Genomic DNA, 19,363 nt, shown 5'->3' with positions numbered 1-19,363 from the left:
CTATTTAAACTAATCTCTTCATTTTATATATCAGGAATCTAAGGAACAGAAAAGCTAGCAAAGATCTTGCCAAAAAACTGGCCAAATTTCATACTCTGAGCCACTAGGCCAGGTCAAAGTCTTCAGATATTCCAATGCTCTTAGTACTACTAAACTTGAATCAACAGGCAAGTGAACATGGTGACTTACCAAGTTAAAGTTCATGTCACTACTCATGGTAGAATGTTGCCTAACAGTGTTGCTTTCTTTTTAAGTTTGAAGAAGAAATGGATCATACCTGTTGTTCCAGAGGTAAAAATATAAAGATAAGAGTTGAGGCTTGAGGTGACATGGTGGCTGCATGGCACTTGCTTGTCAGATGCTGTGCTCAGTTTTTCTTTGCGTGAAATTACACCTTGTGGAAGAGAATCTTTCATCCCCCAAACACTGAAGAGGCTGGGAGGCTGGGAAGAATTTCTTCTATAGTTTTAAGCAAATCTAAAAACCAAAAGATTAGGAATAGATAAACAAAACATAAATCTCAAACCATTTGCTGTGTGTTTTCTTTTATGTGTTGGAATGGGAATAAAATGTAAATACAATGCTGTTTTTCATGTTGGATAGGTAACATCAAAGCCATTTCATGATTCCGTTTCAACAGGACCAGCTGAAAAGGAAATCTGGTTATCACTTGATTTAACCAATGCAAATAGGCCAATTCATATCGATTTTGGAAATTCCATTATCCAGACTAAGTTTTTTCCCAATTTTTAAATACAACTATTTTTATACTCTGCTTTAAATCTAAATTCGGGATACTGCACTAAACATTGTCCTTGAAATACAGCTCAGTAGCTCATTATTCCAAAAAGTCATCTGTCTGTCACTGTCACTGTTTAGTTCTACTATAATGCAATACATTTGGGAGAATCCCCTAACCACTCTGGAATCATAAGATCATTATGTCTTAGAGACCAGTTTAGAGCCAAAGTAAAGTGAGGAGATCTAGAGATGCCACTGGCCTTTTAAAGTTAACACAAGAAATGCCAAAGATTGCTAGTAACCACCGGAAGCTATAAGGAGTCAAGGAAAGATTCTTCCTTAGATCCTTGAGATGAGCATGGCCCGACAGACATTTTATTTTGGATTTCTAGCCCTCACAACTGTGAGGGAATAAATTTCTGTTGTTTTAAGTTACCTAATTTGTGGTACTTCATTATAGCAGCTCTAGGAAATTAATACAGCAAGATCACAAGTTGGTGGACAGTAAAATGTTTTTATTCTAATCCAAGTCTAACTTTAAACTTTATACATTACCTTAGAAAAGAAATCAATAATTAAAAAATAACGTTATTAAATATAAAATATGCCCTGGTCAGAATGCTCAAGTACATAAAAATATGGACCTTTCCACCTAAACAATGATTTTTTTTTTCTAAGTTTTTAACAAAACTTTACAAATAACCACAAGATATAGTCTGCTTTGAAGCTGAATCCAGGGTGCTGCATTAAACATTTTCCTAGAAACATGAATCAGTATCTGGTTATTTCAAAAAGCTATATGTCAGTCACTGTTTAGTTCTACTATAAAACAATGCACTTGAGAAAAACTCATGATTTACTTCCTCAAAATGTATAATCCAGATTGATCACAAAGAGGCAGCAAGAAAATACATCAAGTGGGATTAGGCAGTTTACAATTAAAACTTGCAAGAAAACGAAGGAAACAGAAAATGATAAGGAATTGATATGTCATGGGTGGTAGGCAGATAGGGACTTGACATTCTTTAAATTAATTTTTATTTCTATAACAAATCCAAATAAAGCAAACAGTAAGAGTCCAGAGAAAATATCTAGTTCTACTGAGCATACGCAGCAAGCTGCTGTATACAGGTTGCTTTGGTAAAAAGGAGAAGTGAAAAATCACAAGGTATGCTGGGAGGAGGACAAGTCATAAATAAATGAAAATGCAAGACAAGCAAATGATCTAGACTTTCTACTTCCTTTTATCTTTTGGTACTTGATTTTGTTTTAAAGACTATCTGGAATTTGGCATGTCTAAGTACAAGTCTCGGAACTGACTGTTTTCATTACTTTAATTTCAAATCTCTCACCTGGAATTGTAAATCAACAGCATAATCTTTTATATGTTCTTAGTGATATGTATGTCTAAATTGGCAAAACAAGTGCAAAGAAAGTTAACTGTGATTAATTGTGGCCCAAAATCTTTGTTGGAATTATAGAGTCTAAAGAAACAGTGTTTACAAAGAGTGTTGACTTTTACAAGAAAAAAAAAATGAGCACATCACTAAGAGTCAGAGGAGATACAATTTAATTTCCTTCATACATTAAAATTAAATTGATTTAGCCGAGACATTTAGAATTTTCAAGTAGAATTTCATCTAACAAAAGTATTTATTCAATAGTGGTAGAAAATGTGGGTGAGGATAGTGAAAATTTAAATTTAAAAAGTGAAAAGTCATGTAGAGCATAAAGAATCATTATTTACTTATCACTGTCAATTTTTCTTAATAAGGTGAAAAGTTTTAGAGTCATTTTGATATATTAAGTCGCGACACAAACTAGTACTTGCTTAAATACTTCAAGGAAACTTGGCTGTGTTTCATGAAGATTTAGCGACATGTACCGCCATTGAAATCTATAAAATTGTCAGTGCCTCAAAAGAATGATGTGTGTCCTATTCCATCCTTTGGCTGACTGCACCTGGCACACACACTATAGGGGCTGTATAGATATCTGGTTATAGAATTGAACTCTGCCTATGGGATCCACTGTAAATAGGTCTCGACAGTAAACTACCACAAGAAAATGAGACAGTTGAATATTCTATAACCTTTAATAGAGTCTACGTTATAGGAGAAGGCTCGATCTCTCTTGAAAGCAATAAATTCTTCCAAAAAATACATATTGTTTCTTGCATATGCAAGGCACTGAGTAAGGTGGGGTTGCAAGCACAAAAACCGGTAAATTATTCTCTCTCCTTACAATCCTTCAGCACTTTTTGTATGAATTTTCTTGTTTCTACACTATCATTATATCTCTTCAAATTTCTGAGACTGTAAAATTAGTGACTAAAAATTTAATATATCCCTCTAATATGCCATTAGTGTGAATTATATAATTCATAGTGCATTAAAAACTCTTTAAATTATCTTATTCTACATAAAACAAGCTAATAATTTCAACGATATTGCTTATAGCTCTTAATACATTGGCAAACATTTAAACTTTAAACTTTTATGTTAATAAAACAAATATAATACTCAACTATAAATGGTCAACTTGAGTTTTCTGTACTACAAAGCCATATTCACACAGAATCCAAAGTGGAATTATAAATCTCACCACATGCTTATAACTACCATCCAACAGCTCTATGGATTTTTCATAGACTGCATGGGCAGGTTATAATTTTTAAGAAAACTGACACATAAGTAAGCAATGTCCTAAAGCAATTCATGTCATAATGTAGATACCAATACTTCATATGAGGCCAGAAACTCATTTCATCATGAAAAATGTATCAGCTGTTTTATAAATATTAGTTTATTAATAATCATTATAATCCTAAGAAGTGCATGGGAGCACTAGTCTTTCAATTGTGATTATGTATTCTTCCTTGAAACAATTTTTCTAACTGCCCTGAATATATGCACATAAATTTGTAAGTGAGTTTATGTGTTTTCACTCTCAGCTGTTTCCATATCTTTTTAAGGACAGGCAAAATTGTGCAAGAAAGTAAAAAGTAGAACTCTTCATTTGACATTATTTCCAACATAGCTCCTATTACCAATGCATAATTATTACTCAAATGGGACCACAATAGCATGATGTATCTGGTTTATTATTTTTCAGTAAGTAAAGTATATATTTAAAAAAAGGCAATTCCAAGATGGTGTTTTTGCAAGAGTCAGACCCCATCAGGGGTATTTGCCACATGCCTTCTTGGTTATAAATGGAACAATCTTCTTTTTGGCTAGAGAAGAGCTGACCATCCAGCTTCTAACTTGTGTCTAACAACATTCCAGCCCTGGCCTCTGAGGGTTAGAAGGTATAAATGACTATACTGTTACTGGGGGAGGACAGGACAGCTGCTTAAAACCAGTTTCCTCTGGTCATATGCCATATGCCTGGATCTCCCTCTACATAGCCCTCTGCAAATCTCAAACCAAGAGACTCGGGCAAGACTGACTTCTTACTTGCATATATGTCTCTGCTACCATGCAATAAAAAATAATTATGGTAAGCATTTACTGAACATAAGATATGGTCCAAGCATTCTGTTGTGTCCTTTACTTTTAAGTCACACAGGACCCAATAATATTCATTGATCATCATCTGCTTTGTGTTAGCGGTCAGTTAATGGCAGAGTTAGGACTCAAGCCCATGTTCACTTGACTCCAAGATGTGTATTTCTCTCATTCAGCTATGCCCCTTGTCTGAGGAGGCAACCTCCCTTTAAATCATTTTTGCTCCTGCCAGTATTAAGCATCATTCTCTCACAGGAAACACATGTTCAGGAGATATTGTAAATAAGACCCCAGGGTCAGCGTCTCCATGATGAGTAAAGGATATGCCAGGCATCATCAGTGCTTAGGACACTGTCTTTTCCAGCTAATGAACCATGAAGCCACTTAAACTTCTTATCAAAATCAGTTTATTCTTTTAGAATAGAGGTAATCTTTGATCTAACTGAGTCTAAAATAAAAAAAAGGCAAAACAACTATTCATTCTACTAATGTAAGTAAAAATATAGAAATTCTCTGAAAATTAAAATAGATATATGCCAGGATATCATAGTACATGGATAAAATAAAAGTTCAAATTAACCATGTATCTTATCTGTCTGAATACACATTACTTTCTACAAAACTTAAAGGGTCTTTATTTTCCCTCTAACTCTTTCTCTTAGTCTTTAAAAAGCAGATGCTTTTATGGTTGAAAGTCATTAGGAGAATTACAATGGTATGTTTGTTAACTGGATGGAACGTTTGCCCTGCATAGACTGAATGGAAGTTCATGAAAACAGGGCAAGGCTGCATTTGTTATTGTAAAGACCTAACGAAGAACTTTTACTTCTTGTTAACAGACATCAAAAACCTTTCTAAACATGTCGAGGCACAAAATGCTACTGAATCTAAAGTAAAAGAGTTCAGGGTAATATGAACATATTTTTTTAAGTTATATATTTATAATTATAATGATTCGATATGTGTTATATTGACAAAGGAGAGCAAAATATGTACATACAAATAAATCTGAAATTTTGTGGATGTTTAGAGTGTCTAAAACACTCTATCTCTGCGGTGTCATGATTCTAGGGTGTCATTGATATAAATAACACAATAAAGAAATTCCATTGATATAGCTACTCTCAAAATCAGTTACCAAGTGCACAGCAGAGGGAAAATTTATTAGCAACACTTTGTAAGTAAATACAGTTACTTTATTTAATAATGCCCATACATACGTTTTTTATTAGGTCATTTATTCATTCATTCGTCCCGGTAATCGATAGTTATTGAACATCTCCTTTGCATTAAATTCTGAGAATTTATCAGTGAACGAAACAAACTTCCTCAGCTCAAAGAGCTTACATCTACGTTCTTGGCCTACTCCTCAAAGCCACATAAAAAGCTGTTTGTGAATTGGCTAATAAAACTTTACCATTCCATGGGTTTCTGTGCATAGCTATAGCACTCCTGAGATAGGACAGCTTAGTGTAAAAAGCTCTGAAAGAAAGTGGATGGAGAGATGGAAGGTGATAGAGAGAGAAAGAAAAGGAGCAGAGTAAGGAAAGGGGAGAGAAAGGGGAAAGATGGAGATGAGGGAATAAAAAAGAGCAGGAAGGTGGACAAAGACAAAAGTGCATCCAACAAGTTTTTATGATTTAGCATCAGAAAGTGTGCACTACATCCCCACACTACCTCTCCTAGATGTTTGAGCTAGAGGAGATTACTTGTCCACTTTAACCACGCTATCCTCATCTTTTAAACAAGGCTATGTTGAGGATCACATAAAGTAATATGTATAAAAACACTTTGATTTTTATAAAGCACTTTAAAAATGGAAGGTATTATTATTATTATCATCATCATCATCATTATGGCTCAATATGTCAAAGGATATAATTACATATACTTTCTAAAATGGTATATAAGCATCACTACATTTTCTGTTTGTTCTAAGTAAAGAGAAAAGAATATGTAAGTAGATGATAATCTTGGCAGCAGGCACTATTAGCAATATCAGAGTTGAAATATGGCGAGGGAGGGGGAAGTAGGTTTAATCTAAGACTAATTTTCAGTAAGTGCTAACATTTTCCAGGGAAATTTTGGATGCCACGTGACATACCTTCTAAACCAAACTACACAGATATAAAACTTCTTTGCAAGTATTTTTGAGTGTTCAGACTATGAGAGTAAGGAATATTAATTTTATAAATATTTTAATTTTTCTAGTTATCTGCATATAAAAAGCCTGATGTCTTAATATTGGCAACTTTTACTTTACTATATTTATATAACTGGAATGAAAATTTTTTCAGTTATATCATAAGGGGATTGACAGCCCCCAGAACTGTGTTGGACTATATAGTACAGCACAGGCTTACACCAGGTTTTGAGTCTTTGCGCTAGAATCTACTAAGTCATGTCACTCTCGACACCCTAGTGACTTTCTTTCTCTCTCAGTCTCCAAAATATGGCTCTGTATCTGCCTCTGAGGATCACTGAGGGTGCCTTTTACACCATTAGCCTTAAGTAAACGGCAACTGTTGATATGTTTGTTAATGACAGTAACAGCAAAAATAACATTTGCCTGGGTAGGCTTAGCTGATAATTTTCCTTTGGCTTCTTCCAGGAGATGGAATTTTCAGACACCTGCCATGACTGAAACTTAACTTATCACCATGGACACTATCTGGACTATAAAACCTTTTGGAAACTGGTTCTTATATAACTTCTAGAAAAAAAAAAAGGTTTGTTGAAACGTGCCAAAGTAAAGTGTTCAAGGTCCTATTCCAAACAAACTCCTTACTAGCCTTTCTTATGCCTAACACCAAACTAGGTTGTAGCAGCAAAATTTAAATGAGATCCCTTATTAAAAGCCTCAGATGCCTCAATAATAATAATAGCAACTATTCAAATCATCAAGGATCTAATTAGTACATACCAGGCACTCAGCTAGCCACTTTACGAAAGCTATGTTATTTAATTTTCAGAATTACACTGTGAAGTAGATGGCATTATCACCATTTTACAACTAAGTAAAGTGAGCCTAGGGCAGCCGATCAAATGTTCGATCACAGTTAAGAAATGGCAGACCATAAATGAAATCCAGGTCTGTCAGGCTTATCTCTGCCTAAACCACTTGACTGATCTTTCCAACTCCATATACACCCCCTGGGGATAAAATAATTTAACAGTACACATCCATCAGAAACATCCAATTATTATCTAAGACCTCTGAAATTTAAAATTCTAAAAACTATATGTATATATTGTTCATTGATTAGAATCGAGATGCCAAGAATATAGTTATGTGGTAAGAGCTTCAAATACAGAAAAATGACTGTGATGTAAGCTATGTTTTATAAAAAAATATAATAATTAATCAAAATAGAATTGTCCTATATTTGAAAAACATGTAATTTATATATTGTGGAGGTATGTTAAAAAGAACTGTTAGTAAGATTTAAGGTCGATTTCTCCAGCTACATACTTACCCAGCAAATAGACTAAATAGTTTGGGCTTACAACTCCAGCATCTCAAAGGAGCTTTTACATATAAAAATGACTTATTGTTAAAAACAAAAACAAGGAAACAATGATATTAGTTATTGGCAAGCAATGGAAAAGCAGGCACAAGTAAAACTGCAAAATTAATTGGTCCTAATTAATAAACAACTCAGTCAACAGCAAAGTTTGACTACTCAATTTTGAGAGGTAACTGACCCTGTGCATGTTAGGAGGCCCTCAGGGGACTGGTTATGGGATGGTTCTCATGTCGACCTCAACATCATGGCCACAGAGATCTTTTCAGGGATACCGTGGCCCCATTAGTTTTCCTTTCTAAAGGGAATTTATGGCTTTATCAATTTTTAGCACAATTTGAGTTTTAGATTTGCGTCAGAAACTGCAAACCAAATCAGTATGAGCAATAATAAGGGAAATGGAATTAAATGTCAGAGTATATCCAGAGATGAACTGTGACATATTTTCATACTGTATTCACATTATCATTTGCCCCTAAACAAGTAGTACATGTTGTTTCACCATGTTATCAAAATTCTGTGTGACTCTTTATCCTACTATTGCTACAGTTCAGAGAATAAGTATCATTTTTCATACTTCAATTTGTAATGCAGCCCATCTTTCTAGGTTCCTTGTTAATTAGGCACTCAACCAGACTTTTCTTCTTAGTTCAGTGTCAACATGTGTATCCAAAGCCTGACTTGGATACTCATATTGTGTATGTGGGGAAAGAAGATTAGAATTTACTGAAAGAAAGAAATGATGCACAGATAGGGACAGGTGAAGAGAGAGAAAGAGGGCTCAGTTCTGCCAAGAACCCGCCCACTGGCTGGGAAGTGGGAGCCCAACCTTGCTAGGCAATTCCTAGCATGCAGGCGGTGCAGAATTAGAGCAAACATGAAGACAGGAATCCATGCACTTCAAATTAAACGTATTTGTTTTGCAAATGTAATCAACCTTGATAGTGTTACTATTAGAGACAAGTAGGTATTTAGCAATTAGGTCAAGATAACTTTCCTGCTCATCAAACAATTTTGTCAGCTCTGTAAAGTTTAGAACTGAGTTCTCTGTGTGTGTGTGTTCTTGCACTCAATGAATCAATGAGCTATCAATGGCAGTAAAACTGCACCTTCCTAAAATAGTTAGAAGCAGAGATTTCATAAAAGTTTTCTGAAACTGTCTTCATATTTACTAATCTACAACAGAGTAAGTAATTGTAGTGAGAGAGGGGGTATTAAAATGCCAGTCATAGAATTGTAAAATTATAGACTTGTAAAATTATTTTGTAACATGCACATTTACTTCATCACACACCCAAAGTATTAGTTGTGCACTGTTCTAACAAAAAAGGAAAGGCGGTTTGACATCCTGCAGAAGTTGACTATACTCCACACTCTACCTGCGCCTACTACGACGGCCCTGGGCTCACAGCTGCGGATGCAATGCAGGAGGGAGTTGGAGTGAAAGTTGGAGCTGAGGAAGGCCACCACGCAGCCCAGTTTAGCCAGGCCGAAGTCTGGACGAAGTGGGGCTCATTGGTCATTAGCAGGGCCACGGAGTGTCCCCTTTTCTCAGCGTGGAATGGCTCAGGAAGACATAGGCCACTCTGCTACTCCTTTTGTCCACATCCTCATAGGTGTAGATGTCTCCCTCGTAGATGATGAAAGGTTTCTTGGATCGCTTCTTGGCATGGCTCAGAAATCTATCCAGGACAGTGACCACGTCCCCTTTCCCAAGGTACAGCTCTATCTGGATTCTATAGCGTGTCAGCTTCATCAGGTGCCAGAAGTCCTTCCAGAAGTAAGGGAACAGGAGTTTCTGCAGGAAGTGCAGTAAGATCATTCCAGCCCCGAGTCTGATAGCCACGACGGAAGCATGGGGGCCACAGGTCCAGAAAGGCCGCTCGGATCTCAGCCTTGACGTTTTCCTCTACCCGGAAGCTGCAACTTGCAGGCTCAATTGACGCCTGGAGAAGCTGGGGTGGCGACAGCGAGCTATCAGAGGGATCGCGGTCCAGCAGCGCCGCCCTCGCTGCGCTCCTCGCTGTGCTCAGCGCTGGGCTCTGACACACCCGTGACCGCGAACTGCTCCTAGGTGACCACCGCGCCCGCCCGATAAGCTGCCTCCTATCCCAGGCTCAGTTCCCCTCCGAGCGTCCTTGGGACTGGTTTATCTCTACTCCAGTCTGCGGCGAGGGTGTTGTCCGCCTCTCTCTCTACTCCAGGCTCCGGGCCAACCGCAGCTCCGACTGCTTGGTCCCTGGAACGGCTCGGGTTCCGCCCCACTGGCTCCTCCCTTGGCGCTCATCTAGCCACCCCAGCCCTTGTGCCAAGACTGGGGCCTCTTGCGGGGAACTGGACAGTCCCATGGGGGGAAAGACAGGGGTTCCAGAAGGCATGTCATGAGTCAAGGAAAACCAGGGTGCTAGCACTGGGTCAGAGTTGTTTATTTATTAAATCAATAAAGAATTAAGGGAACTAAGCAATTACAGAAAGCAAAGCTGGAGAGAGAGAGAGAGAGAGAGAGAGAGCGCTCTAGTGAGCTATGAATTGGAGAGAGAGAGAGAGAGAGAGAGAGAGAGAAAGAGCGCTCTAGTGAGCTATGAATTGAACTTGTTTGTATATAAAACACCACAAAATTGGTTCTACATAAAGTATTTTTGAAAACATATTAATAGGTTGGTATTGACATTTATATTAGCATTCTATGCTTAGAGTGCCGAGATAGTGCTTTTCACAAAATTTCTAAAAATATTGATTGGTATTGGAGCTTAAGTCCATATCTACATCCATATATTTTTTAAAAAGTATGCAATATTGACTATTCCCTGTCCTTAAAAATAACAAAACGTTTTTTTTCAGTTAGATCATTTAAAAACTTATTCGAACTTCAAACTAAGGATTCTGAAGGAGGCCAAGAGAAGTAGAGAGGAAACAGGTAGTAGCAAATAACAATAACATTTTATACGATGACGAAATTTTACTGAAAATAAAAAACCGAGAGGCATTTAATTACACATTCTTTTTCTTTGCAGACACTATCACTCTAGCTCTCTGCTTTTAAAGAAGAGTGTATAAATGGTTAACTGCACATACTAAAAGCATTAAACATGGCCTCACATTATCAAGCTTCTTCCGCCTAATGTTCTGCAGCTGGATTCTAGCTAACCTCAGATTTCCTAAGAAAGAAAAAACTGGTAACTCCAAAGACTGGTTTAGTAATCTGAAAAGGGTTACTCGAAGTTACAGTGAAAAGCCCAGAAGACAGGCTCTTAAAACCCTTTTGTGTAGATGAATAAAACACTTTGTCTAAATTTACTCTGAATTTACTCTGTTCAATTTGGAAGCATCTTTTCAGTTAAAAGAATAAGTATTAGGATCAAGTAGTTTACAACTGGGAAAATTAGTCTACAACTTGAAAAGTATCTTTGAAATTGTCTCCTTTTCACTCCTAGCCTTAGTCTGATTCAGTCACCTCCTAGAAAACAACTTTTGGATTTCCAATATAAGTAAAATCGGTCCTCTAGTGGAAGAAAGTGAGTAAAGAAACAAGATTTCTATCTTTTTATTTTGTTAAATTAGAAACATTAAGCACACATTAAAATGATTACTATTTACTGTTATCAATGTTTCATAAAGGGTGAATTTATTTCAACAGGAAGAGAATACCATGATAATAAAAGACCATATTTCAAAATAATAAAATTAACTTCATAAAAAACTCATTGTGGTACACTTATTTATTTTATCATGGACCTGCTGACACCATTCTAAGGCATTAGAACTAAATTTTTACTAAATACTGATATGTCGAGAATTATATTTGGCACTACAAATGTGAGACAATTTGACTTATTGGAAGAACTTCAAGCATATGTTGCCAAAATTTATATTGGCCAACACCAATTTCATGCCTGAACTCTTACAATGAAAGAAAGAATCAATGAAAACTTGAGATAGGATGCGTTGTGTGCATTCTTACGTTGGCCCATGTGTCTGTTCCTATTTTTTTTTTCAGAAATGACATATTCATTTTCAAATAGTTCCAAAGACAATGAAGTAAAATAGATAGAATTATTAATTACAATTTTAAATATTGCAAAATAGGAGAAAGACAATACGTTGCAAGTGAGTAAATTTATCATTTAACTAAAATAAAGAGAAATAAACAAACACAATAGTCTAGACATTTATTAACATTATTTTCGATTAGGGACAATGAAATATTTCTCAGATTCCCCTGTTGGAAATAAGGAAGTTTTAAGGTTTTTTTTTTTTAAACATTATTTGAAAATAAATATTGTGACAATGCAAATCAATGCAAAAAGAAAATTTTTCCTTTGCTCTCCTCTACCTTTTTCCCATTTTTGATTTGATTTTCTTCTTGAACCCACTCCCAATCCCCCATCTACTCCCTCAGTTCTGTTGAAGATGAATTACTTAGTGAATAAAAGACTGAATGAATAGCATCATTCAATGGACACTGACTTATCTTATGACCATAGGATTTTATCACTGTAACTTGAGTATTCTGACTTTGTGCAGACAAATTATTTGTGTCCAGAAGAATTATGATGGAATTCTATGGTAGTCATGTTTTGGATTATTGGAGGTTTTGGTGAGAAGGAAGAGGTTCATAAAGGACCCAAATGATGCTATGTTGGTACCAAAACACAACAATGGGTGTTTGCAATGGGCCAAGAAGCTCTGAGTACCTAGACTGCAGCTGGCACTTGGGGAAGGGGACAGGGGTAAAATGGATATGTGAAGGAGATGAATGGCTCTAAAAATGAGGGTGAAAGTGCTGAATGTAAGATCCATCCCCTTTATAGTTCTGTCCAGGAACAGGGGCCTGCTCAGGTTTTAATCACTATTTTAGTCTCTGATCATAGCTTGGTTTTTGAACTTACTCTTCCTACAATCTGTATTAATGAAAAATCATTGCCCAGAATATTATTCCTCATGAGGACTTGTGAAGCAAACTCAACATTAAAGATGAGGACTGCTGTTAGAGGGTTGGGAGGTATTAACATGACTACATATCTTAGACACATCAAACACTTCTTGAGATATAAAAACTTTATAGCACCAAATAAGTGATCCTGTAATAATAGTCTTGGAAACAATTCTCAAACATATTAAATATTTAACTATCATTTTTGCCACAGACTACAAATTATGTGCAGAAATTTATGCCAATCAGAATCCTGCCAAGAAGACATTTTACACATCTATTTTATTCATTAAAAAAAAATAGCTTTCTAGATCCTGATATTACTGTTTCTGATAACTTCACCTACCTGAGTGTTGGTGAAATGTACTGTTTGGAAAAGATATTTATGTAAAGTTTTACCACTGACTCTGAGTCCTCAAGTTAACTTCATTTCTATTTTATAAGCTACCTACATGGAAACAAGTCATTTGATTATCAGTGAGATAAGTCAAAGAAACTCTTTGACAACTTTTATTAGAAATTAACAATGTTCTGAATATCACAGTGAGTTGCTCCATGGGTCTCTATTTGTGCATGTCCCATAAGGTCTAAGATTTAGTCTCAAAGGTGCGAGAAGGGAGGGTAGTTTCTGAGATTCAGAGTATATATCTCATTTCTTGACATATCACGCAAATTTATAACATTTAAAGTTAAATTTTCCCTGATGGCATTATTATAATAATTATTTCTCCCTTGGTAGGCAGGTAGTTCAGGGCTGGTAGAAAAGTAGTCCAGGACTGACACGACTCCATCAACATCAACCTGTAACTTCCACTTATGGAGTCAAGGCAGCTACTCCAGCTCTTGCCTGACCCTAGATATCAAGAGAGGGAGTAGAGGCACCAGGGAAGTCAAATCAATTGGTATTTCTTTGTTTTAATTTTGTTTTTTAGCTTTTCATTAAATGAAAAATTTAAATACTCATAAAGTTATAAATGGTAAAAAAGACTTCCTCCATCATATATTCATTACCTAGATTTCATGATTAATATTCTGCCCAATTTGTTTCAACTATTTTTTGTCTGAGGAATTTTAAGTACAGACAACATGGCATTTCTACCTTAAATATCTTTGAATACATCTCTGAAAAAAAAAAAAAAACCAACCAGTTCTCTACCTAATTACCATACCATGATCACATCTGGTAAAATTAACAATTTTTTAATACCATCTAATTCTTAGTCCATATTTAGTTCCTTTCAAAATGTCTTATGGAGTTGGTTGGTCTAAAACCAGAATCAATTCAATCTCTAAAGTCTAAGTTATCTTTTAATATAGTCTAGTCCTTATTACAACCTTTTTATCTCTTCCCAAGACATTTCCTTGTTAAAGATAACTGGTAAGTGGTCTTGCAGAGTGTTCCACATTCTGCATTGGTCTAATTGCTTCTTCATGTTCTCCTTTGTTAAACAACAGGCCAAAATAGAGTCACTCTTGCTATGTCGCCAAATTAAAATTTAATAAGTAACCTAATTGCAGTTTCAGCCTCTCCCAGGAGTGGAGTTTTAAACCAATCAATCTGGAATTTTCTGATTAACACCAGTAAAGCAATCTTCCTGATAAAATCTCCTGCCTTCTCTTTAGGGGAGGTGTCCTTGCCTAAAATAATCCACTCTTTTAACTTCATAGTTCCATATTCTTTCAGTTTTTAAAAATCTTCCATTTTGTACAATTCATTTGAACTCCCTTTTAGTTGCTAGCTGGGATGTTATCCAATTCATGAATTGCTTAATAAAGTCAATTAGATCTTCAAATTTGCTCAGTTCAATTTTGTTTTTTAAACCATGAACATATTCGTTTTCCCCCTATATTTCATGTAAACTGGTAATTAGACCTAAAGACTTGATTTACATACTTTGAGCCCTTTAATTTTATTTTATTATCATGTTAAACATGTTTGATAAGAATACTACATAGCTAATGCTATGTACTTTATATTGTATTACATCAAGATAAACATAATATCTGTTTATTGTGTATTAGACAACTAATTTCACTATTGGTCACTAATCATCACTACTGATTATGAAACTTAGCTTGCTATATACACTAATCTGAACATTGCTTTTTTCAACTAATATATCTTAGTGATCACAATCTACCATTTTGCAGAGATTCTTTTCATTTTCTTTAAGGTTGTATATACTTAATTACATGATATCATAACTTAATTCATGTCTACTGATAGGGTTCTTTTCAATCTTTTGCCATTACAAATAGTGTTACAATTAATGAGTTTGTGCACATAGTATACACCTTTGCCAGTGTAACTTTAGGTTAGCTTCCTAGCAATGAGATTGCTGAGTCAAAGAGTAAACATATCTGTGCTTTTTTTTGGATAGTGAGATTTCCCCTCCATATCAGTAGTATCATTGGCATGCCCACCTTCCATGTTCGAGAGTATTTAGAAAGCACAAAAGAAATCTCTAATAAGAGTTCTTTCACTAAATTGGAAGTACCAGGGACTATAAATAATGTTCCCATAAATATACACATGTTAATTTATGTTATATATTGTAAACATTTTGGTTCTGTGTTCTAACACTATTATTGAAGTGTTTCATTACTACTGAATGTAATTTTTTCTTTTATTTTATGTATAACCATATAATTCAAAATCCATACCTGCTTTATGATATTTCAATACTAAATTCCAGCCTGTATTATATAGTAGATTAGAAAAACATATTTAAAACAAAAGCTAAATTAAATTAACAGATCTTTTCAGAGATGAGAAATATGGCAGGAACATGACTTCAAAATCCAGACTATACTCTTCAAAGAGATATTATTCTCCAAATTATTATCAGAATGTGTATTCTGATTTGCTATAGGAAGCACATACAAATTTTGGCTCATTTAATTAATGATAAACATGAACTGCACAATGTAATATCAACTGAAAACCTAAAAGTTAAGGAAAGAAATTTTTGATGCACACTAAAAATAATAACTAGTCAACTCTAAAATTGGCTTTTGAACCCAGAGAAAGATTTCAAAAGGCAAAATATGGACCGTTTTCAAAGAGGAGCTTTCATGACTAGAACAACAAATTTGAAAATACATTCTTTTGCCACTGAAAGACCCCCCAAAACAGATGGAGAAAGCCTGCTACTCTATCACAACTATGGGTTTCCAGAATTAATGCCAGATTCTGTGCCTCTATTCCAACAATCTGAGAACCAGAACAAACACGGTCACTCACATCCTTTAAAGATCAGAATACAAGGGACATAACTTCCAGCAATAACATGCTCGAAGGACGTTGGGCTAAAGGACTTACCCAGGGGAGGGTAGAAGCACAGTTAAATCTGGCTGTTGTCATTTGGCCACATAATTGGTCAAAGTTTAGGCACAGGAGTACCTCATGCAACTTAGCACTAGCTTTGACAAGGCTCTGGAAGGAATATTAATTAAGTCATCTCTCATGACAGAAGCTTATGTCCGGCACTGTACCTGTGCCCTGACATAATACTGGTGGACTACAAGCAATATTAAACATATAGAATCTGGGCTTCAGGGTCACCTGGTGATGCCCGCCTGACATAATGATCCACAATGTGCAGAATATATTCGTCTATCAGATGAACTGAAGAAATTTTCTGTACTTGCTCTTGATGCCCAAGCACTTTTGGGGTCTGTCTGCAGTGGACTTGCATATTGGTTTTCACACTCATATTAGCCATGGTTTCCTAATTTAACCTCGTGATATGACTCGTCCTCAGATATCCACACTCAGTCTTTATGTGTGGCTTCCAAAATCAAATGATATAAGACTACAGAATTCTAGTGAGAAGTGATGTCAGAAGCATGCAGGAGGGAGAGATGTCCCCAGATCTCTCCCCTTGAAACAACAATAAGCTAAAACCCAACGACTGTTCCCCTTCCCCCCGCCCCTGCCAAAAAAAAACACACAACCTACACACAAGTACATCTGAGCAAGGGATATATGCATAAGAGCTACCACAGGTCAGAACCCCGGGTGTTGGGTGGTAGACTGGGAGAAACAAAGAAGCTGCCCCTAGCAGCTGGAGCTCCCTGAAGGAGGAAGGGGAGGGGAGAAGGTGCAGTAGGTTCTCTGAACATCCCTGCCTGAGAGAGCTGCGAGCTCCACACAGCAGCAGTGCCCAGGCATCAGAGCAGAAAGCAGAGACGTGAGAATGGTAGAGAAGTGGGGACGGTAGGGAAGCAACAGTTGATTATTACCAACTGCGGTTGTAAAATGCGAGGATGAGCCACAGCCACCATCTGCCAACCCAGAGGGCACCTCCCCCAATATCCTCCAACACCGAGCACTGTGAGGCTCCAGTGGAATCTGAGCAAACACTACTGAAACTGTTGCTAACACTGACAGGGACTGAGACTGAGGGTAGCGAGTGCGATTGAATATTTATAAGAAGAAAAAGGTATTATTAAGACTTTATATAAAGCGGGGATCCAAGAGGCTTAGACACTACTTACTGGAAATCAAAAGAAAAATGCCATCTTAGCAACAGGCTAAAGAGAGACCTTTATATAATAAATCTTCTTTCTGGAAAAAAAGCAGAATACATTTCCATTAATGCCCCGGTGGAGAAATAGTCCATTAAACACCATGAATAACCAAGGCGTCAAGGCAGTTCAGAAAGAAAGAGAAAAATCTCCAGAAAATAAGCTTAAAGACAAAGAAATAAGTGACTTAAATGACAGAGAATTCAGGATGATACTTTTGAAAAAAATCCAGTGAGATCCAAAATAGTTCATATCAACGATTCCAGGAATTGAAAAAATAAACACATCAGGAGAATGAGTTCTTTAGCAAGGAAATTGAAACCCTCAAAAAGAACCAAATAGAACTTCTGGAGATGAAGAACACACTGAAGGAGATGAAAAATGAAATAGCAAGCTTGGTAAATAGAGTCGACCAAACGGAGGAAAAGATCGGTGATATCAAAGACAGAAGTCTAGAAATAAATCAGAAGGAAAAAGAGAGAAATGGAAGAGTAAAAAATAATGAAAGAGAAATACAAGAACTAGCTGATACCATCAGGAGAGGAAACATAAGAATAACGGGCATTATCGAAGGCGAGGAAAAGGAGCAGGGACTAGAAAGCATTTTCAGACAAATAGTGGATGACAATTTCCCAAATCTAAGGAATGAGTTGGAGCTTGGAATTCAATAAGTCAACAGAACACCCAATTATCCTAACCCTTCTCCAAGACACATTGCATTAAAATTATCAAAAATCAATGACAAAGAGCTCTTTTCTGGATTTTGCGGCGGGAGGCATCATGAGCCTTAAAATCTCTCGCGACACCCTCCATGAGTCGGTGTGGGAAGTTCTGCATGGGAACCAGTGCAAGTGCTGGAAGGTTTTGGAGACAGTGGAGCTGCAGATCAGTTTGAAGAACTATGACCCTCAGAAGGACAAACGCTTCTTAGGAACCATCAGGCTTAAATCCACTCCCTGCCCAAAGTTCTCCATACGTGTTCTGGAGTACCAGCAGCACTGTGATGAGGCTAAGGCTATGGATATTCCCTACATGGATATTGAGGCACTGAAAAAATTCAACAAGAATAAGAAACTGGTCAAGAAGCTGGCCAAGCAGTGTGATACCATTTTGGCTTCAGAGTCTCTGATCGAGCATATCCCACAAATCCTGGGCGAAGGCCTAAATAAGGCAGGCAAGTTCCCTTCCTTGCTGACCCACAATGAGAATATGGTGGCCAAAGTCGATGAAGTGAAATCCACAATCAAGTTCCAGATGAAGAAGGTGCTGTGTCTCTCAGTGGCTGTTGGCCATGTAAAGATGATAGATGATGAGCTTGTGTACAACAACCACTTAGCTGTTAATTTCTTGGTGTCATTGCTCGAAAAAACAAAAACAAAAACTGGCAGAACATCTGGGCTTTATACATCAAGAGCACCATGGACAAGCTCCAGCACCTGTACTAAGGTACAGCTTAATAAACCATACTGCTACCAAAACCAACCAACCAACCAAAAAACAAATAAACAAACAAACAAATGAGAAAGAAAGAATTCTCAGGGCAGCCAGAGAAAAGAAGATGGTAACCTAAAAGGAAAACCCATTGGATTATCCTCAGACTTCTCAGCAAACTTTTAAATGAAAGGAACTACCAGAAAGGATAATGTATTCAGCAAAACTCTCCTTTAGATATGAAGGAGAAATAAAGACATTTACAGACATACAAAAATTGAGAGAATTCTCCACTACAAGACCTGCACTACAGGAAATACTGAAAGGGGTCAGGTTACCTAAAATAAAATGACAAAAAATATATGAGTAAGGCAACTAGCAGGCAGATAGAAGCAGAGGAGTGCAACCCTTAATAAGAACAGGGCATTATAAACTTAAACAATAGGAAGAGATTTGCTATTGCAAGATAGTAATGAACATTCAGCATACGTAGGGACAAACTGAGACAACAATAACAGAAAAGGGGAAGATTCAAAGATTCAAATTCACAAAGGGGAATGGAGATAAGTCACATGCAGAAGAAAATGGACTACTATTTATATAAATCCTCTACATACTCATAATGGTAACCACACACCAAAGATTCAGAACTGAAGTATATAACATAAAATAAGAAAGACCAGAGGCAAAACCCA

The 19,363-nt window shown here is 36.4% G+C and overlaps 1 protein-coding gene and 1 pseudogene across 1 annotated transcript in view; one reads left to right on the top strand and one right to left on the bottom strand.

The window, feature by feature from the left end:
• SLC27A6 (solute carrier family 27 member 6) overlaps positions 1-9,631 on the bottom strand; it is a 60,371-nt gene extending 50,740 nt beyond the window's left edge. Inside the window, 6 exon segments of the mRNA XM_015590352.1 lie at positions 278-433; positions 436-477; positions 9,154-9,270; positions 9,273-9,309; positions 9,312-9,610; positions 9,613-9,631. Of these exon segments, the coding sequence (XP_015445838.1) occupies positions 278-433; positions 436-477; positions 9,154-9,270; positions 9,273-9,309; positions 9,312-9,610; positions 9,613-9,631 (670 nt within the window).
• Positions 9,632-18,017: 8,386 nt separating this feature from the next.
• Positions 18,018-18,682, top strand: LOC102896184 (annotated as a pseudogene).
• Positions 18,683-19,363: the final 681 nt, after the last annotated feature.

This window comes from Pteropus alecto, unplaced genomic scaffold (assembly GCF_000325575.1).
Source record: "Pteropus alecto unplaced genomic scaffold, ASM32557v1 scaffold20, whole genome shotgun sequence".
Lineage (NCBI taxonomy): Eukaryota > Metazoa > Chordata > Mammalia > Chiroptera > Pteropodidae > Pteropus > Pteropus alecto.
This window is presented reverse-complemented; position numbering and strand designations above follow the sequence as displayed.